This window comes from Ochotona curzoniae, unplaced genomic scaffold (genome assembly GCF_017591425.1).
Source record: "Ochotona curzoniae isolate NIBS_2020 unplaced genomic scaffold, NIBS_Ocur_1.0 contig_48, whole genome shotgun sequence".
NCBI lineage: Eukaryota > Metazoa > Chordata > Mammalia > Lagomorpha > Ochotonidae > Ochotona > Ochotona curzoniae.
In genome coordinates, this window is record NW_024466391.1 from 510,919 (window position 1) to 532,256 (window position 21,338).

The window sequence follows — 21,338 nt, forward strand, 5'->3', positions numbered from 1 at the left end:
TGCACACAGGCCTCTTGTCCCCCTCCTTGGACCAGCAGGCCAGCGGGGTGAGGGACACGGGCACCACCCAGCACCCAGCAGGCCAATGGGCACCTTGGAGGTGGCAGGGGGCAGCTCAGAGGCTCGGGTCACTGCCACACACAAGGACCAGGATGGAATTCCACTTTCTGGACTTGGGCTTGGTGCGGCCCCGGCAGTGCAGGCCATGGGGCCTGAGCCAGCGGGCGGGAAAGCTCTCTCTCTCTCTCTGCCCCATGCAGCCTAATGTGAGACACCAGTCACAACTCCCTGGCAGAGCCAGTTACCCGAGTCATGGTTGGTGCAAACAACAAATGGTCAGAAATGACTGGCTGTTGAAAAGAGAAACAGCCATGAAGGGTGTGTGGCACGCTGCCCTCTCGGAGACGGGCACCGGGACAGGCAGATGACAGATGCAGGGTGCTACCTGGGTGCACATCCGGACATGTCACACAGCACAGGAAGCTTGGGAAGCTTACAGGAGAACCCTTGCTGGGAAACAGCCTTTAAAACCGGAGGTTTCAGGGGGTGGGGGCAGTGCGATGGCCTGGTTGGCTAGTCCTCTGCCTTGGAAGCATCAGGACCCATATGGACGCCAGCTCACATCCCGGCTGCTCCACTTCCCATCCAGCTCCCTGCCTGTGGCCTGGGAAAGCAGTTGAGGACGGCCCAGGGCCTTGGGACCCTGCACCCACGTAGGAGGCCTGGAGGAAGCTCCTGGCTCCTGGCTTCGGACCAGCTCAGCTCTGACCTTTTCAGCCATTCGGGGAACAAACCAGTGAATGAAAGCTCTGTCTCTCCTCTTCATAAATATGACTTTCAAATAAATATTAAAAAATAATAAAACCAGAAGGAATGTGTTACTAGCATCTGGCACATAATGGCTCCACACCCAACCAGGAGAATCAGCGGAAGCAAGATTCCTGTGTCTAGGGGTTCCTGACAGGTGGCCACTGGCCAGGGCTGGTCACCCCTCACCCCTTGCCACAGGGAAGGTTGCTGGCTGTTCCCAGGGAGGCCCCTCCCCGCACCCTTCCACTTCTCTCCTTCGCCCTCCTCCTCCTCTGCTGCATGACACCTGTCCCCAGCCCCAATGTGGCAGCAGCTCCCTGGGGACAGAGCTGGCACACCCCCTCCAGCAGCACACCCAGGACCTGCAGCCACTGCGCACCGACTCATGGTCCCAGTGCACTGGGGGAAGGGGTGCTAGGGTGGCAACTGGCACCACACCACGGAGATGCCCCGCTCACCGCACCCCAAGCTGCCTCCCAGCAGGGCAGAGCTGAGACAGCACCCAAAAGCATAGCCACAGCCCCCTGGGCGCCTGCCCTGGCCTTGCCCGTGCCTCAAGGCCTGCAGCCCACATTCTCCACCCGCCCCAGCCTGCCCCGAGCCTGGATTCCCAGGGGGCTCCGGCTCTGGGAAGAGGGAGATGACCGTGCCCAGGGGTCAGGGTCACGGTCAGATCCTTATCTCTTGCCCTGGACATGAAAACAGGATGTTGGCCTTGCCAGTCCCCAAGGACCGAGCAGAACTTTAGGAAAAAAGGAAAAAATAGAGCGAGAGATGCCAGACAAGATACTCGCCTCCTCCCCGGAGGCGGCTCGCGGCGGCCGAGCTTGCGTGGGCGAGGGCTCCGGAACCCACTGCAGCAAGGGTCAGTGCGGTCCCACCCTCGGGTTCTAATTCTAAACGGGCCTGCACAGGACCAGGCTTTCCCACAGTAAATCATGGCCTCCAAGGAAGGTCTGGACTGCTCCGGGGTCCCCTGCCACTCTCCCCACCTCAAGGACATGCTGGGAAACGTCCTGAGTCAGGCAGGAAGGCGGTGGCTTCAGCAGGCTGGGCCTCTCCATCCCGTAGCTTTATTACATGTAGCTAGGCTAGGCAAGGAGTAGGAAAAAGAGACAACATCAAAAAAAGGAGAAGAAAAACCTGAAGGTTAAAATCCTAAGCTGCCTAGCCTGGACCTGCTTTCAGGGACCAAGCCAGCACCTACGCCAGGCGTGAGGCTGGTGCAAGAGGCAGGAGGGGGGGCGGCACTGGGGACCACTGAAGACGGGTGTGGCTGCTGCGCCTGGCCAGCATTCCAGGCATGCAGACCCCTCGGCCTCGACGGGGAACCCTGTGCTCCTGGGTGGGCAAGTCACCTGCATGTCCGCATGGCACGTCAACCTTCGGCGATGTGGGGTCGCTGCACCCAGAAGAGCTGCCTCCGACTTGAGCTTTTCCACCTTCTCCAGCCACAAGAGGAGTGTGCGGCCTGGCTCTTGTCCCCGGCCTGGGAGCTCCTCCGTCCGGGCGCCGGTGGGTGTCCCCTCACCCCAAGTACCCCAGAAGTACCCCAAGTGTCAGCCACTAAGACTTCATCTGTGGTCTCACGGCGCCACCTACTGGCCGCCGCGCCTAGTCACCTGCGGCAGCAGCGTGCTCCGGCGCCACCTGGCGGGAGCCACCACCGGGCGGCGCAGGTGACTTTTCCTTTCTGAATCCAAGACTGAGAGCTGCAAAAAGTGTTCTGGACCCTCTGGGCCGTGTCCTGACTGTCGCTGGGGCTCTCACAGGAGCCCAAGAGGCAGCACTCTGGACCTTGAGTACCTGCCTGTCTGTCCTGAGCTGCTCCCTGCGTGGCAGTGCCCAGTCCAGTGTGTCTGCCCTGGTCAGACCCCTGGCCAAGCATCCCCCAATGCTTTCAGAGCAAATGCTGGCCCTTAGGCCTAGGATAGCTCCTAGGGTCACCACCTCAGGGAGGCCCTCAAGGACCCACTCCTGCACCACAGCCCTCTGCAGTCTCTCCAAAAGGCCGGTGGGAACTGAGATCAACCCCACCTACCCCAGGAAGGGGCAGGAGCTGTGCGCGGGCAACTTAACCACTGTCAGCTGTGGGGGTAGGGTCGGGACCAGCAGGTGCCGAGTGTCCCTGGGCGAGTTGCTGGGCAGGGCATCGTGGCAGGTCGCAGAACTTGTCTACCACTGTACGCCAGCTGCCGTGGGAGCGAACAGCACAGGCTCTCTGGACCCCGGACCCTGCCGGTAATTCTGGCTCTGACTAGGAAAAGCCATAGTGTTCATGATTGTATCCGGTGGTGCAGGCAGCCCCGTGGGGTCTTCCTTCTCCTTTCTGTTCCCATAAGGATCATTTTCTTTGCAAAGTAGAACACGGGTTTAGCACCAAACAGACACCCAGGGAGGCACATGTACCTGGGTGGTCACAAATGCACACAGCAGCAGGGATGACAGGATGCCCACCCAGCTGGGACTGGGCAGCGTGTGGACCTGTGTCCCGCAGTGCAGGCTGAGACTCGGAAAGAGGTAAGTGGTGTGTGCTTGAGTTTCCACCAAACATCTGGACCCCCAGATGCACGGTCGGGGTCTCAGGCTGAAGCCTTCCAGTGTTACTGTGACAGAATATTCTGGAACTAGGTAGTCATGATGAAGGCATTGTGGATGGCCCAAACACTGCTGGTACTGCACAGCCATTTGTCACCATCTGAACGGAACCTGGGGCTGTGAGATGGCTGCCAGGCACGCAGGACAGTCCTGCCCACAGGCAGATTGCACGCATTCTGCAATGATCTCTATTTAGAATGGAAATGAGGCAATGGACGCCCCTCGTGACGGCCCTGCACCTGCCCGTGCCCGTGTCCAAAGAGCTGCAAACTGCACCAGATACTCAGCCACAAACGACGCGTCCACACGCGTCCCTCCGCAAGGAAGCTGGGCCAAGCCTGTTAGTAGCTTCTTGTCAGGCAGGCACAGCTTCCCTGGAGGTGCCAACACTGTTCCACACGCACACACACATTCCCACACGGACACACACACGTACAGCCCTCAGCTCCACGTCAGTGCGACTTGCTGTCCCCACCGGGTCTGGGGGTTATAGTTGAGCCATTTGCTAGGTGACCAGGCCGGGGAGCCCTAGGGTACAGGATTGGTGGGCAGCTGTGCCCAGGCTGCAGACACTTCCAGGGGCATGGCAGCCAGGCGACCTCTCCCCCACCCTGGTTTGCAGGGCTGTGTGGATGGGAGCCCTGAGTCCCACACTCCCTAAATGTTGGTGGGCGTCTGTCCTCTGCCAGGGGCATCGTGAGGCAGAGCCATGCCCCTGGTGGAATGTTCCAGAGCGCACCCTGTGCCCCACGGCACTGGCCCCGAGCCTGCGTGGGCTGCCGAGGACACCCCATGCTGAAGCCATGCAGGCTTCCGAGGAGTGACTTGGCCGCCGCAGGGGCTGCCGGCTCTGGCTGGAGACTCCTGATGTGCCGTCTGGGAACTGGGCCGTATCGATTCCCGGTGAGCAAATGCTTTAAGCAAATTAAATGCCGCGAGTAATCATCGCAGCCGGCATAGCCCATTTGTCAAGGGTCCGCTCTGGGGCCCGGCATCTCCACCAGGGACTGCCAAGTGCTCGGTACAGATGGGGAAGCTGAGGCTGGGCCCCCAGGTGCCGGTGCTTGACCTGATGTCTGGGAGGCCACCACGTGCCCCAAGGTGAGGTGGAGCCGGGCCTCAACTCCCGGCAGGCAACATGGGAAACACCCGTTAGCCAGTGCTGCTGCCCTGCAGTCTGCTCTCACAGGGACGTGGGTGTGAGGACGGCTGAGCCCACACAGGGGCCTTCTGCTGACAGGAGGGGGCTGCGGGCTGTGGGGAGGGGGCTGACGCTCGCTCAGTGTGTCAGCTGGATTTAGTGCAAAGTCGGGCCTCCCGCCCCCGCCCCCATCCTTTGGACACCCTCCCCACGCACTGGGGACCCTGCCTAAGTAGATGTGTGCCCCTGTCTCCTCTCTTTCTCTCTTGTAAAATAAACTTCTTTTACAAATGGCTCTTGTGCGGTATCCACAGACACTGCAGTGGCGGCCCGGCCAATAGCAGCCCGGGGCCTCTGGCTCCCGGCGAGCCTCGTGCCTGCGTTACGCAAGCTTGCTTTTGCAAATGGCATTGTGTATGAGCAAGGGTCCTCGGGGACCTGCGAGGGCTCACAGACCCTGCGACACACAGAGCAAAATGTCACCAGGCAGAGCTGGGCGCAGGCCCCACGTCCGGCCAAGCCTTTGATTAACTGGGGGGCATATGGACAGAAGGACTACCAGCCACCCCCGGGCTCCACCGCCCACCCCAGGTCTTGGGCACCGGTGCCAAGCCATCGGCCCTCCCAGGAACAAAGGCAGCTGTGGAGTCATGCCCCTTGTTAAGCTAAAAGGGTGCCCGGCTTCCCCCCCTCCGCACACCTCATTAGCTAAATGAGCTGACCTCCTGGGTAAGGGGGCATTTAATATCTGCCTGTGGACTGGGCGAACGTTTGCCGGAAACGAGATCTGGCTTTTGACACCGCTGATGCCGAGCAGTTTTGTTTTGTTTTTTTCTTCCCCTGACGGCGATTTGTCAGACAAATGGCCTGGCTGGCACAGCCACGTCGCCTGATGCAAAACCGCCTGAGCAGCTCAGACCTTTCTCGCTAGGACAGCAGGAAATACAGCCAATTAGTTCGAGAGCCAGACGCGGTCCCTGGGCTGCCGGGTGTCGCGGGCCGGAGCAACGCTGCCCTCCGGGACTCTGGGAAGACAAGCTGGGAGGGCCCAGGCCCCCATGCCCCCTGGCCAGGCCATCGTGGCCCCGGGCAGGTCTCGGGTCAGTGTTCTTGGTCCCAGCATCTTCAAAACCTTCATCTGTAGCTCTGAGAAAGTCTAGAATGTTCTCTCACAAAAGTCAGCTGTATCTCCCACACAGCTATCCCACACCCCGTGGCAGCCACGTAGCTGGCCTAAGACAGGGCACAGGCTGTGCAGGGAGAAAGGCAGTGCCACCCAGGTCCCGGCAGCACGAAGTGACAAGTGACCAGAGGGGCCACCTGGAGGCCCGGGGTCGACACAAGAGAAGCAGCCTGGTTCTGCCTGCCGCGAGCCCGCTGCAACCTTAAGCTGCGGCTTCCTCTGGTCTCGGGTCGACTCGCCATCTTTGCACAACTACAGTGAGTCATCAGATCCTATCTGCCCCGCTCCCCCTCATCCCCCCTCATCCCCTCAGAACCTTCTGGAACACTGCTCGCCTTGGGGGCCTTCGGACCTGGGGTGGGAGGCTGATGAGCTCACGGCCCACACTGCACCGACCTGACACAGAGGCGAGCTTGCTTTGCGCCCTGGCAATAGCGCGATTACCTCCAGCGTTCTCACTTCCGTTCTCACAGTGCATTAGATGACTCCTGAAGACACGGAGGTAATTGGCTCCCATCACCCCGGCAGCGTGATTGGCGGCCCAGCACAAATAGCTCACAATTCGAGGCCGGCGTGGGAGCCTGCGCCCACAGTAATGGATCGCTAAGTGGGCACAAGCTCTCCGGCCATCAACACCCCAGAGGCCTCTGCACACAGGACGGGCGGGCCGCTCGGACTCCCGCTCACAGTAATTGCCCTGTTTTCCTGCCCGGCTGCGCGCTCCGGGGCCCGAAGCCCTGGCTGTCATGGTGGGAGGCGGCCGGCCGGACTCCAGTCCTGCCCCTCAGCGGGGCCTTCCACCTGGCCAGCTCGCGGTTCAGGATGGCTGCCTTGGCCATCCAGTGGAGGAGAAACATGCGGCGTGCGCTCTGCTTGCGATTCAGGCGGTGTGCGATGGAAATGGGGGTCTCCCCCTTGGCGTCCTTATCCCGGATGGAGGCCCCGGACTGGAACAGCAGGTTGATGCATTCCAAGCGACCCATGGCCGCGGCCGCATGCAGCGGCGTCCGGCCCAGTGGGGTTTTGCCGATGCAGCTGGCACCTGTAAGACAAGACAGAGGGCCAGGCAAGGCCACCTGCCTGGGACTTCACAGACAGGGGAGGCAGGACAGGGGTGGGGAGCCTCATGAGAGAGAGCCTGGAGAGTTCGAGGGGCTCCACTGCAGTGTGTCACCAGCACCAGCCAGTGCCCCCTACCCTGCCCCAATCCCAGTCCTGCCCCCGATGGGAGACGGAGACGTTTTAGGGCTTCTCTGCTCTAGCCTGCTCTGCCCGTCTCTTTTCACTCATACGCTGTCCTTGCCCTGCACCCAGGCTCCAGTGACAGCTGTCAAACGCACAGACCCTGCCCCAGGCCCTTTGCACGGCTCAAACACTTTGCTAGCCACACTCTCATCCTTCCTCAGGTGTAACTCGCTTCCTTTCTCCCCCTTCCCCATGAGACCCCCTGAGGAGCTCCACAAACAGCTGCCTGTCTTCAGAACTCCCAGACATGGTCTCCGCCAACCCCGGGAGGGCAGCGTGCGTCATGGTTTGTCAACACATCCTCCTAAACTCCTCGAGCACAGAAAACACGCTTGTTTTTTGTCGCTGCCGTTGCCCGGCGTCGTGAGATAACAGATGACCAGTGGCCTGACTCATAGGCCACTCTGCTTCGACTGGCTCCCTCACCACCCCTGCAGAGGCTAATGACAGGTGCCCAATACGGACTTGTTGAATTGACTCAGGTTCTGGGTAACAAATATCATGACACAGAAAACAAGGCAATTCAACAGGATCGGGCGGACACGGCAGAGCTGGCCCTTCTGGACTGGGTGAAGTCTGAATCGGCTTTCAGCATGCTGGCGCCCACCCTGGCACCTCTTCCCAGAAGCTGTCTACAGAGGACACGAAACTTTGCAAAGGCAACTATAATTTTTCATCTGGTGCCTTCCAATGCATCACAGCGCTGTCATAGTGCAAATGCTCTCGACAAACGTGAAGGGTTACCAGGCCGGGCTGAGTTCCATCTCACTCCGGGGATAGGCCAGGCACACGGCAGGGGGAGATGAGAAGGAGGAGGCAGAGGCGGTGGCCACAGCGGCCCTGGCCCCACCCTGCGATGCTGTCCCACCTCAAGAACGCCGAGCAGCTGCTGTGTTTGTGAGACCGAGCTGCCAGAGGTCAGGGTCTGGCAAGGCTCGTCCAGGGCCTGCGGCTGTGGGCTGTATCTGGGCAGTGCAGCCTGGAGCCAGGCCATGGTGTCCCAGCTTCAGACACAGCAGGCAGGACACGCCTAGCAGGCAGTCCAGTGAGAAACACCCAGGACTCGCTCTTGGCTGCACCTATGGCCTGATGTCCTGAACTCTCCCTCCTGGCCACAACGGTCACCTTACACGTGGCCAAGGGGACTATGACTGGCCTGTCCGGCACACACCCGCACTGGCCGGAGTCAAGTCGGGGGTCCAGAAGTGCCACGGGGCACAGGGCTGCACTGTAAGAGCCTGGGGGCTGAGAGGCCACGGCTGTGGGGGTCTGGCCCAGGGCCTCCTGGGTTCCCTCCCAGAATTACCATGATGAAGCAGGTACTGGACAGCCTCAGCATGACCCCTGTGGGCCGTAACATACAGCGCCACAAACGCCCTCTGAGCCGTCCACTGCTTCCACGCGGCGCCTTCCAAGTGCTGTGAGAACGGCGTGCAGTAGAAGGAGTCCTTGCCGATCCCGAGACAGGAGAGCTGGGGAGGTGTGAGATGGGGAGTGCCAGTTGTCACCTGTCAACGCTCTGCCGGTGTCCCTGCTCGGGGCAGGCCAGTGTGGCCTTGGACATGACCCCAGCCCCTTACTTGCTCAGGAAGCACAGGCTTGCCCCAGGTCAGCAGAACATCCTCCTGGCAATGTTTCTTAGGGGGGGGAAATTGTGTCCGGAGGCAGGCGGTCGTGACCGCTGAGGCAGACGCCAGCCGGCGTGAAGCAGGACCGCCGGCACATGGGGTGCCTTCTGCCGAGCCTGGGCAGGCGGCCTTCCACTGCCCTCTGTGTGCGCTGGCTCCCAGTCTCGGGGACCCCAGGAAGGGCGGGCTCAGTGCTCATCACCTCGTGCTGAAAGGGGCTTCTCAGTGCTTGAAGGAAACTCTGGGTCTGCCCGGACCCCAGAGTCAAGCCAAGGGGAGATTCAGACTCAAGACCTCAGACCAACAGAGGTAGCCCCCAGCCAGACAACAGGTGATACGGAAACGCCTGGGAGAAAAGCAGGGAAGGCCAACCGCGGGATGCCCGTGCCAGGGGGTGGCAGCCCCATGCCCCTTCTCGGGCCCCTGGTATCAGCAGCCTCCACCCACCAGCCTGGTCTGTGTCTGAATTCCTTGCGTAGGAAGCACACACACCGACACCTGCAGGCCCACGTGGGTCATCTCCCCGGGTTTTCCTCAGTTCTTATTCCCAGTGCTCACCCCGGAGCGAGCCCTGAGCTGACCTGAGCATGAGACCTGGTAACAGCCCGAACCTGCTCACCCCAGGGCCTGGCGAGGGCCCCGCCACCACAGCGTGCCATGTAGGACCTGGAGTTCCATCCCTGGGGGGCTGGGGGACCTTTCGCTCAGGGACGGGACAGTTCCTGTAGCGTCCAGGCGGTGACAGAGCACGTGGGATGGTCAGGTCCTGACCGCGGCCCTCAGGGTCAGGACGTGCTCCGTCCTGTCTCCCTCCCGCCACAGCACCCACCTGCTCCAGAAACTATACAACCTGCTTCAGGAAGTGGAGATGTACCTTACTGGGGTCCCCGTCCACAGCAGCCAGCACCAGCTCTGTCCATCCGTCATAGTGCCAGATGCACAGAGAGATCACCCCGCCGGGGACGACGTCATGGAACCCGAGGGTGCTGCCATCCATCAAGACTCCTACAAGGGAACCAAATTGTTTTTTTCCTTTAAAACATTGACTTTTAAAGATAAAGTATTGCATTGGCTAAGAGATCATCTGACCTTGGACACCACAAAGGTAATTGGAGCATCTCGAACACAAATCTCCTTTGATAATTCTGCAAGAGTCTGTCGTCGCTAATGCTTTTTAGAAAATTAATTTAGCTTGGCTCAACCAGAAGCCAGGGGAAAAAAAAGCATCTGTAATTATGACTTGTTCTATTGCGGAAAACAAAATACATGAGCCAGGGAAGTTATTATATGCGGCAAATAGATTTCTGCTTAAACTTGAAGTCACCGAGCTCCAGCACCGTGCGGTCCTCAACTCATTCAGGACACCAAGGCACCACCTGTCATGCTGCCATTAGCCGGCTACCAAGGTGACCACAGCAAAACAACTGGATCCTGCAGGAGCAGCTTGGCACACCGGGCACCCTGTGGGGAGGCTGCCCAGGGCCTCACAGGCCGCCTAGCAGCACCCCTGGCTCCCACCCTCTAGATAACAAGTCACACCCAGGACCCCGGGAGCAGCAGCTGTGACCACGCGTGACGCAGCGTCAGTACCCACTGGGGCTGGACTGCCTGGGGTGGACCCCAGATGCAGAACTACGTGAGGCCGTGCGGCATGATGGCCTTTCCCCGTCACACACACACACGCTCCCACTGCCTTGCACAGCCGCCCGTGACGCAACTTGGGGACGACAGACAACACACGGGATGGACAAATACGTTTTCTTCACAAGCAAGAGCCTGGCACGGGGTGCCCGCTGCCCAGGTGGTACCCGTCTTCAACCTGTGTTGGCCGGTTTCGTCATCCCATGCTGGCTTTGCGCTTGTGGCCTGTGGACCTGGGTCTGTGTTCACTCGGGACCTGCCATTTCATAACCCGCAGGGCTAACTGCCCCAACACAGGGTTGCTTTCATCTGCAGATAAACAGGTTGGCAAGGCCAGCAAGCAGCCACGTGGCCTTACAGGCAGAGCTGCCCCGCCCCAGCACCGCATACTCTGCGCTCTTGGCTGGGTGGGCACCGCCTGGGTCCCTCCCGCCCTCCTCCATCGCAGAGCACAGGAAACCTTAATCCGCAAGTCTGTCCGCGCTAGGCTCAAACGTGGAGGACCAGCAGCAATTACTCTGCACAAGGCACCTTGGCTTCTAGCAAGTTTGCGAGCACCAAGAGCCATGCGGGACTGGTCAGGGGGCACTGTGCCCATGTTCAGACTGGCTCCTGCAGAGATGTGATAAACGGCTGCTACTCTGGGCTAAGCGTCTCCGGCTCCATCGAGTCCCAGACCTGCCAGCTCAGCCTTCCTCTGGGACCTCGCTGGCCCCCTTGGATCGTGACTACAGAGGCCCGCACACCCATGATCTCAGGGAGGTGAGCAGGAGAGGCGCCAAGCCCACGATTTACGGGCAGGCATCCAAATCACGCCGAGCCATCTACCAGCACCTTCTCGCCCTCCTGTTTACCATCCGTGCCGGGCACCGGAGCAGTGCAGGCAGGTCAAGCTTTTAGCCGTTGCTAAGTGACTGCTGAGGGATGGTACTGTGACATCAGCTATAGTCACCCCTTCTCTCACAGTCCTTCTTTAGCACCCCTGAATTTACTGCTCAGTCTAGCTCATCGGGGGAAATAAATGAACAGAAGGGGTCTGGACATCTGTCACGGAACAGCCGTCATGTTCTCATTGCTTGTTCCGAGAGTCTTCCGAAGTTCTCCCATAACGCCTCACTTCTAGCACGAGACACAGACTGGGTCCCTGAAGCTTTGCGCTCCAAAGGAAGACTTCTTGGGTCCAGGAGCTTCTTCTCAGGGCTGTTACAGCCGCACGAATACCAGGAGAAAACGCTCACCCCAATGGCAGTCGGGCAGAGGATGTGAAAAACGCTCACCCCTAATGGGGGGGCAGGTGGAGGAGGGCTGTTTTGGCCTGTACCCTGGTGTGGTACTTTCCTGAGTCACTTCTGTCTTACCAGAACGACAGGCAGAATTCTAGAGCTCGCCCAGCTCTACTTTCCAGCTCAGGAGACAGGGCGCTGGGGCACCAGCCACGCCCATGGCCACTCCGGTCCCTGCATGCCCCCTGCAGTCTCAGCGATGAGCCCTGCATGCCCCCTGTGCAGCAGCCCAGACGGCTTGGGGCTTTGGTTTGGAAATACTTGGGTTTTCTCCAAGTGTTCTGCTTTGATTTCACCCGGGTGGGGAGATAATGGAGCCCAGGACTTCTGATCCTGTCCCCATAGCCTAAATCCTGCAGGAAATCGGGGACGTGGCCAGACCATGGGGCTCTTGGGGACAATGGGGACTGTGCAGGGTTGTGGTATCCTTGTGTGGACACGGCTGAAGGGAATACGGATTTTGGTATTCACAGCCCAGTTCTGGTACTTAGGGCTTGGCTTGCCTGATGCTTGGGGTCCTGAAAGGGGCAGGTTTAACCTGAGTTTTGGAGTCCTGCTGAGATGAACTTTGCTCCAGGCTTGCAGGCTGTTGTGTCCCCACACTTGGCCCGGTATTGTCCCTTGTGAAGAATGGGAATTTCCAAGTCTAGGCTGAGTGGGTGGGTGGGTGGGTGGGTGGGTGGAGAGGGCTCCTGGCACCAGCAGGACCCTCACAGGGAGTGCAGACACAGCCTGACCCAGGTGAGGTCTGTCTTACCAGGACCACCTTGACAGTTGGGGTCCAATGTGATGGCCCCAGAGTGGCTCTCTCATCTATGGGTTCAAGGTATTGGAATTTGCTTTGTGACACCCCCCCACCCCCACCAAAGGCAGGCTTTCCTTGGGCACTTCAGGGTACAGGTGGACTGGGCAACACCCCTGTCCCCGGTGGGGCGCTCAGGAGCCGAGGAGAGGGGCTGGGGCAGGGGCCACCTTGGTCCAGGTACTGGAGCCGCTGCAGGTTAAAGGGGATGCCGGCCATGAGGTCCAGCTCTTCCTTGAGCTCGCGCACGGTCATGTCCAGACGGCAATTGGTCACCCGGAACATCTCCCCCGTCTCCTCCAGCCGCACTCGCAGAGAGAAGGCTTCGGGAGCCCAGTCGAGCGACGTGCTCCAGCCTTGGAGGTCACCAACGAGCCGCCTGCTCCCGCTGCTGTGAACCCAGGTCGGCGACGGTCCGGCCGCACACCCGGGACCGCCCGAGCACACTGAGCCCGTCCGGGCCCCCGCAGCACCCCGCCGCCCGGGCGCCTGCATTGAGGGGGGGGCGAAGGACGCCCCCAGCCTCGGCGCCGCCCGCGCACCGCCCGCCCGTGGCCCTGCGGCCGGCGCGCGTCATCCGGCGCCCGAATGCGGTGGCCGCGCGTCATTGCCGCCCCCGCTCGGCCCGCCGGGCCTGTGCGCCCGCGCCCCCGCCCGACTATGACGCCCAAGCCCGGCCGCCCCCGCCAGGCGCGCTGCGGGGGCCCCTCCGGCCGCCCCTCACCGTCTCCCTCTCTCCCGCCCCCACCCCGCGGCGCTGCCGGGGGCCGGCTGCCCCGCGGACGCAGGAGACGGTTCGTGGGACAGTGGAAGAGGGCTTGGGCCCCGGGCGAAGGGGTGGGTGCGCTGTCCGAATGCCCAGCACGGGGCGCCCACCGAGGGCTGAATTTTGGGTCGTGTCCCAAGTCGTCCCAGTTTCTGAGCAGAGCAGGGAAGCCGGAGGCGGGGTGTGGGGTACAGGTGGTCCAGAGCCTGGCTGTGGGAGCCTACCCACCTCCCCACGTGCCTCCAACCACGGAGCTGTCAGGGCCCCAAGCAGCCGCAGAGGGGCAGGGGAGACAGGGTAAGGGGGGCGGGATCAGATGTGCTCATGAAGAACGGACTGTCCTCCCCGCAGCAGGCCTGGTCCACCTGGCACAGCGGCCCTGGCCACGCGGGAATGGGGAGACGGACCTGCAGGGGCGGGTGCACCGACTCCAAATGCCCTCAGATTGTTGGAGGGGAAAGGTGCCAAGAACCGGCGCTGGGCAGTTGTACTTTGTTGTTTTGTTTTTGTCTGTTTGTAGGGTGTCTGCGACTTGCTCCTGGGCAAGGCAGGATGGGTTCTGTGCTGGGGCACCTGTGGGGAGCCTCGCCATCCATTCCCCCAGGGACAAGAGGGTCAACGCGGTGACGGGACCAGGTCAACCCTGGTGCTAGCATTATGTAAAGGTACAAACGTGCATTGGGATTCAGCCAGCATGCTCCACGCAGCACAGCTTAAATGAGAACTTAAAGGGTTTTTTTTTTCTCCCCTAAATGCAAAATTAAGTTAGTATAGAAAATGAGGATCATAGCCGAATGACTCCATTTGCTGATAGATCAACAGATTTTTCACAAAATGATAATCTTTGGACAGTTAAATAGTTATGAAGGCAAAACCTCCACATGTTTATCATGGCGAGTGTTAAACATAAGAGAGGATGGCTTTTGTTCCTAACACACAGGCTGCGCTGTGCCTGCCTCTGTGCCGTGGCCTACATCCATCTTGGCGGGCAGGCTCTGGTGGGGCAGGCTCTCGGGGGGCAGGCTCTCGGGGGGCAGGCTCTGGGGGGGGCAAGCTCTCCAGGGGCAGGCCCTGGGGGGGGCAGGCTCTCGGGGCGCAGGCTCTCGGGGCGCAGGCTCTCCAGGGGCAGGCCCTTGGGGGGGGGGCAGGCTCTCGGGGGGCAGGCTCTAGGGGCGCAGGCTCTCCAGGGGCAGGCCCTGGGGGGGGGGGCAGGCTCTCCAGGGGCAGGCCCTTGGGGGGGGGGCAGGCTCTCGGGGGGCAGGCTCTGGGGGGGGCAGGCTCTCGGGGGGCAGGCTCTAGGGGCGCAGGCTCTCCAGGGGCAGGCCCTGGGGGGGGGGGCAGGCTCTCCAGGGGCAGGCCCTTGGGGGGGGGGCAGGCTCTCGGGGGGCAGGCTCTGGGGGGGGCAGGCTCTCGGGGCGCAGGCTCTCGGGGCACAGGCTCTCGGGGGGCAGGCTCTCGGGGGGCAGGCTCTGGGGGGGGCAAGCTCTCCAGGGGCAGGCCCTTGGGGGGGGGCAGGCTCTCGGGGCGCAGGCTCTCGGGGCGCAGGCTCTCGGGGCACAGGCTCTCGGGGGGCAGGCTCTGGGGGGGGCAGGCTCTCGGGGGGCAGGCTCTGGGGGGGGCAGGCTCTCCGGGGGCAGGCCCTGGGGGGGGGGCAGGCTCTCAGGGGCAGGCCTGGGGGGGGCAGGCTCTCGGGGGCAGGCTCTCGGGGGCAGGCTCTCGGGGGACAGGCTCTAGGGGCGCAGGCTCTCCAGGGGCAGGTCCTGGGGGGGGGCAGGCTCTCCAGGGCAGGCCTTGGGGGGGGGCAGGCTCTCGGGGGGCAGGCTCTGGGGGCAGGCTTTCGGGGCAGGCTCTCGGGGCAGCTCGGGGGCAGGCTCTGGTGTTGTGGCAATCCTTTCCGGCACGCCTGGGGGGGGCAGGCTTCTGGTGCAGCTATGGGTGCAGCTCTCGGGCACAGCTTCTGGGGCAGCTCTGGGGGGCAGCTTCGGGGAACAAGCCTGGAGGGGCAAGGCTCAAGGCGCAGGCTCTCGGGGCGCAGGCTCTCCAGGAGCAGAACCAGCTGCGGGTCGTCCCGGGCCCTGAGCCCCTGGGAGGCTGTGGCCCGTCCAGGCCCTCCCCTGCCTACCTTGAGAACATGAAAATGGAAACAGGAAGTGCCCAGTGCCATGGCTCAGTCGCCTCCCCTGCAAGCACCAGGATCCCATACCATCGCCAGTTTGCGTCCCAGCTGCTCTACTTCCCATCCCTGCTTGTGGCCTGGGAAATCTGCAGAGGATGGCCCAAAGTCTTGGGACCCTGCACCATGTAGGAGACCCAGAAGAAGCTCCTGGCTCCTAGCTTCAGATTGGCTCAGCTCTGGCCATTGTGGCTACTTGGGGAGTGAATCAGCAGATGGAAGATCTTTCTGTATCTGCTTCTCTTGTAAATCTGCCTTTCCCATCAAAATAAATAAATATTACAACAAAAAAGAAAGAACAACTCAGAGAGAACAAGGTGGACATATATGTACCTGCAAAACTTCATCAAATGCTTAGAGAACCCTGAATTATTAATGGGAAAATGTGTTGAAAGCTTCGCATTTTTTGCCCTTAGCCTGAGTTTTAACAGCCTGAAATCCAGGCTCCGCATATGTGATCCAGTCGGAAACACATCTGATTGCATTCTGCCAATCAGCGCCACTCATGGCAAGTATGATAAAAACCAGGGTGTCCTGCTTGGCGGACGGTCCTGAGGCCGCAGACACGAGGCCCACAGCCCACAGCTCCGTGGGCGCAGCCTCTGGGAGGGAGCAGGGCGCTGCTGGAACGTTCCGAGCACAGTTTGTAACAAAAGGACAATATCGGAATGACTGCCGTAAATCATTCTTTACTAGATTTCTTTAACCAGCCCATTTTTCAAAAGTAAACAAATCGGGCTATATTTGCAGCGACCCAAAGTAGAACATAAATTTAAATGATGTATTTGTTTGGCTCACTGATAGGAGACTAACATTACATTAATATATTTTCTTCTTGTCAGGAGTTATTTACATATGTACAGGATTTCAGTTAAAAATAAAATGCAATACCATAAACTATATTTTACAGGGAGGCAAAAATGCACATCTAGCAAATGTTTCCAGCTCATAGCGCATTGCAGGAACAGAGCCAAGCATGGGGAAGGCTGGCCATGTGCCACCTGGGGCTGCAGTCAGTGTAGATCCATGAGCATGCCCAGTTATGGCTCCCTTTGGGTTCAATGGGGCTGCATGGCACAGCCCCCTCATCCATGAGCGTGCCCACAGAGGGTGGGGCTGCATGGCACAGCTCCCTTCCCCCGGTTATGGCTGCCTTTGGGTTCAGTCCTTCAGAATTGTTGATGGAAACAGGGTCGGCCACTTGAGGCATGTGATGGAGGGTCCAGGAATCGCATCTTGTCCAGTGGCCCTTCAAGTGATGGCAGGCATGCAACAGGTGCCCAGCACGGGACAACCAAACCATCACACAACAGTCGTTACTGCTAAGGCACTGAGGTCGAGATAATGTCACAGCGTTGGGTCTAGGGTGGCAAACCGGGAAACCTCTTGGTCCAGGTCTGACTGCAGAACGCGTGTGGTCTCTTCCGCAACTTCAAGATGAGGGTGACCGGCACTTCTGAAATATGGGGAGAAAAGAGGTACTGTAGTCCCGTGTGCCAAGAACCGTGTTCAAATGCACTCGCATCTCGCTTTGAGTCAGAACAGGAATCATGTTTCAAAGAACCATCACATAATGAGCCCTTGCAGACAGTAAGCCACCTTAGTCGATGAATATTTCTGAAATTCTGGTAGACTCCCAATGGTTATTACGCACGTTTAAAAAATTAGAATAAAATTTAGCATTGTTTTTTCCCCTAAAACCCTGCATTACTGGCGATGTGTAGGGTATTAGGAGCACGCAGCCAGGGGTTGGGAGCTGGCAGTGGGAGACGGAGCCAGGACACATCTGGAGCAGAAGTACGAGGTCTCCATGTGCCTGGGAGAACACGAAGCTCAGTGTGGGGTCCCATTAGGGTCCCAGTGACCCGTGAGGGTGGCGACTGACACAGTCTCACTGTTTACAATGAGAAACAGATTAGAAGGGGGCAGGAGCCGAAGCTGAACTTTGCAACCTCGCCGCCTTTTGTTCTCGTCCACCAGAGTTCTTGCCAGAAGGTCATACATTAGTCTGCATTCTAACATGTTTATGAAACACAAAGCCTGAATTGTAGCCACTTCCTTAGCGACTTCATGGACACCACAGACACCACACATACAAGCTAGTGCATGAATTTATGCACGACATGTGAAATCAGCTGTCAAACTCCCCCTTTCCTGGAGGAAACCTGGTCACGGCCCTTAATAGCTGATGGAGTCCATGCCAACACACCGGTCCAGCAAAGCATGCCACACACCCTTCTCCAGCAGCGTCTGCCTCAGCACGAGGTTGGTGGAACCCACACCGCGGCCTCAGCATGAGGCTGGCAGGACCCACACCGTGGCCTTGGCAGGCTCAGGAGAATTCGTTTGGCCAACACACTCCTTGCTGGCCATTGCCTGCAAGGACAAGAAGGCCCCAGCCACACGAGCGAGGTCTCCTGGCCTCCTCCACAGTGCCTCCTGCAATGCCAAAGAGGCCGTGTCTGCAAGGGTGCTTGCGTGCAGGTGGGTGGCAGGGAGCTTTAACACTCAGGCACTGACTGGCAGCTAACCTGGCAGAGTAGCTTCCCATGAGGCACTGGGCTCCAAGTGCCACGACCAGTTACAATGTAGGCTTTACTGCCTGGTCACTTGTGGCTGTGCACCCCCAGGCGAGTGGCCCACCCTCTCTGAGCCTGTTTCCTTGCCCGTGTGATGTCAGGTCATTTATCTAAGGCATCTGGCCCAGGACTGCCAGACTGCACACAATGGGACCGAAGGTGAAGAAGGGCTCACCAGAGGACAGGGGCTGTGCTCAAGTGACAGCCCAACTGAAGCCCCAGCCAACGGCTAGGCCTGTGCAGCTGACACTCCGCTCGCGGGTCTCCAAGGCACAGGTGGCTTCATGCGCAGCCCTCCTCACGTCCGTGCCTTGTGGGGCCTTCTTGATTAGTGGGGAGAAACATCCACGGCTTTTCTTGAACAAGACTGGACTTTATCATGGATTGCTGTAAGCCTCAAGTAAAGAATTAAAACATAAAAACAAGAACATTGCATCCAGGCTTCTCCTGCGAGTGATTCCAACTCAGAACACAGACTTCAGCTGGGAGCCTGGGTGTGACTTTGACGCTGGCTCTGTTCCCTGTGCACCCTGCAGGTGGATGGCCAGGAGTAGGCCCATGATGTCCCTCAGGCCCAACAGGGGGCGCCACCAAGCCCTCTGGATGGAGTGGTTTTCTCGGAGAGGAGGGTCTTGGGGTTTGCAGCAAATCCCCACTCTTGGGCATCCTTAATAACACTCTGTGTCCCTCTATCTGGCTGAAAATGTACATCATGAAGTTAAGATGCTTTTAAAAACACTTTAGCAGGAAAAGGAAATCTTGGTTTGATACTTGCTGTGTGTCTTGAGCAAGTAAATCAACCTCTCTGGGCTTCAAATGCTACACTGGCTCAGCTCTTACTAGAAAAGCACCAGGCCAGAGCAGCCTTGTTTCCATGACAACAAGCAGACAGGGGAGCCAAAGGGCACATGGGAATGAACTTCAGCCTTTTGGGGGGTCAGTGGCCTCTGCTCCAGGGCCTACCTTCCCTCCAAGGCAGGCTAGCTAGCGTGAGGTGCCAGCCAGAGTATGCCAGGCACACAGTAGGTCCTACACCCTAGCGAGGGGGCGGGCAAGTGTGCCCTGGGAAGCGAAGGGCCGAACTCCTGGCTCGGCCTGGGGGACTGGGACTTGCCGGAGGATGAAAAGGCTGCGATCCCGGGCAGCTTCCTACAGCTGCGGCAGCCTGGAAGCCAACGCCCGCGCCCCACGGCTCAGCAGGGTGCTGGGACTGCAGGATGAGCTCCTGGGAAACCAGGGGACGCTGGAGCCCGGCCTGCGGGGGACGCTGGAGCCCGGCGTGCGGGGCTGCAGGCTGCGGGGCTGCAGGGCTGCGGGGCTGCAGGGCTGCGGGGCTCCAGGGCTGCGGAGCTACGGGGCTGCGGGCAGCTAGCCTCCCTACACCGGCCCTGCTCACGCACTCCTCCACCTGCAAAAGGAATTCACAAGGACAGGGGAATTGCATACATATATATTTTTTGCCGGGCGTAATCATTAGAATGCAGAGAAAAAAATGTTTAAATATACAGCAATACATTCATACCCGAGTCACATACAAAGCCATTTCCTAAATGGACGTGAGTAAGGCGGACGGCGGCGGAGAAATGCATTTGGCTTAAGCTTCTGAATTTCACAACACGTCCCTTTTACTTTTTGGGACATATAATCTTTGTAAGATTTTAATGTTATCAGATTATCTTAAAATCAATATTTCAAATAAAAAACATTCTTTGTCTAGTATTCAGCTGGTGTTAAATCCACAGAAAAGAGGGTTAATTTTCCTACAATGGAGTTTTTGCTAATTACATAATTTTTCCCTTAAAAGTGAAGCTAAAAATCCGACTTGAATTGAAAAAAAAAAAGACCTGCATCGTTGTTTAAATAAAGCATTTCACGTACGAACTTATTTATCCACAATTTCCTTCACTGAAACATGCACCTTAACAATAAGAAGAAAATCCTGCCCTGCAATTGACAATACGGTCACAGGGTTCCGTATTTCCGTGTCCAAGCCGGGGCCCCGGCAAGGGGACGCCTGGAGGCGCCATGCAGGAAGCCCGCAGAGCCCACCGAGCCGCCTGGAGTGGAGAAAACAATTGTGTATTCTGCAGTCCCACAAGACCCCTTGCGAAGTTCCTCTATTTTCCTTTGCCTGGGAGCTGCGGGGGAGGGAGCAGCGGACCGCCCAGGCCAGCCCGCGTGGGGAGAAGCCGGGAAGGCGCGAGCGAAGGCGCGCGCGGGGCTGCTGGCTCTCCCGGTTAGGCTGTGAAAATAAACGGCCTTGTTTTTGCCCGGGAAATGAAAAAGCGACTGGGAGGAGGCTGGATGAGGAAGCGCCGAGTCCCGGGGACCACATGGAAATCGAGCAGCACCAACTGTCCGGGCCGGTGGTGCCCGCGATGGCCCGTAGCGCCGGCCACCGCCCGGCCACCCGCTCGGCCCGTGCGCCGCCAGAGGGCGCGAGCCCGTCGTGCAAGAGCCGGGCGCACGGCGGGCACCGGTCAGCATCCCACCCAGGCCGGCTGACCCCCGCCCCAGGCGGCTCCCCGTGCTGTCCTGGCTCTCCCCCGGAGCTCCGGCCCCGGGAAGCTCTCCGCAGAACTCTGGCTGTGAGTAAGACAAGCGGACACTGAGCAGGAAGGCAAATCTGAGCTAAGTGGGAACGAGGTCCTGCCTTAGGCCGGCAGACACAGCCACGCGGGCCATGGGACACACTAGTACGGGGTCAGCGGCGCTCCTGAGCCCCCCTCTATGCCCTTGGCAGTGGCCTCATTTTTCCAAGAGTTTTGACTACGTAAAAGCACGATGTACCCTTACTGAGAAGCCATTCTCAGAATGTTCCAGAACGCTTCAACAAAAACTCGCTCGGATTAACAGGGAGAAGTGGAGAGGCGGTGATTCATCAGGTATGTGGTTCACATCAGCTGCCTTCGAGAGCGGCAGTGCGGTCTCGTTTCAGCGTGACGTGAGCCCTGTCTCCATCCGCGAATGATGGCTCCCCGGGGACCATGCCTTCGCAATGTAAGCCCTGGAGTTCAGTTTATACCTTAATAAAAACATAATCTCTTTATCCAAAAGAACACTGGTACTGCCAGCTTAGAAATCAATTACAAGGCAGGAAAATTAAGAATTATTCCATCTAATTTGCCTTCTCATATCCCCCGGTAGGGCGTTATTTACTCGGCGAGCTCCAGCAAAGCCTCCAGCCTGCCGTGTTCTCCCACTAGGAATGCTTGAAGATATTCTCTCCTCTTGGCTTCATGGAACCAACTGTTTTAGGGAGAGACAGAAATAAAAGCATGCAGTCTCGAAGTGGCCCCGTCACCTCCCTGTCCCATCCTGCAGGTTTTGTGCCCCACCGCACGCATGAGTTGTAGCTGGTCCTACCAGGTGAACACTCCTGCTAGCCCTGGTCAGCGCCTGCTTCACAGTGTCCCCCAGGGGCCTTGTCTTTCAGCCTCCCACCTCAGCCCTCCTGTGTGCTGCATGACTGTAGGATGGAGTGCATGT

At 59.2% G+C, this 21,338-nt stretch overlaps 1 protein-coding gene across 3 annotated transcripts; it reads right to left on the reverse strand.

Annotated features, from left to right (window-relative positions):
• Positions 1-5,356: 5,356 nt before the first annotated feature.
• On the reverse strand, positions 5,357-12,606 carry ANKRD60 (ankyrin repeat domain 60). Of its 3 annotated transcripts, none has more exons than XM_040988144.1 (4): positions 12,502-12,606; positions 9,480-9,610; positions 8,284-8,449; positions 5,357-6,774 (listed from the first exon to the last, which is right to left on the reverse strand). In XM_040988144.1, exons 1-4 carry the CDS (start codon positions 12,584-12,586, stop codon positions 6,416-6,418), a joined length of 741 nt encoding a protein of 246 aa, XP_040844078.1. In that variant the 5' UTR covers positions 12,587-12,606; the 3' UTR covers positions 5,357-6,415. The 3 variants fall into 3 exon arrangements, with proteins under 3 accessions (XP_040844078.1, XP_040844076.1, XP_040844077.1); XM_040988142.1 differs by lacking the exon at positions 12,502-12,606 and adding an exon at positions 10,425-10,552; XM_040988143.1 differs by lacking the exon at positions 12,502-12,606 and adding an exon at positions 9,695-9,981.
• Between the last annotated feature and the right edge of the window lie 8,732 nt (positions 12,607-21,338).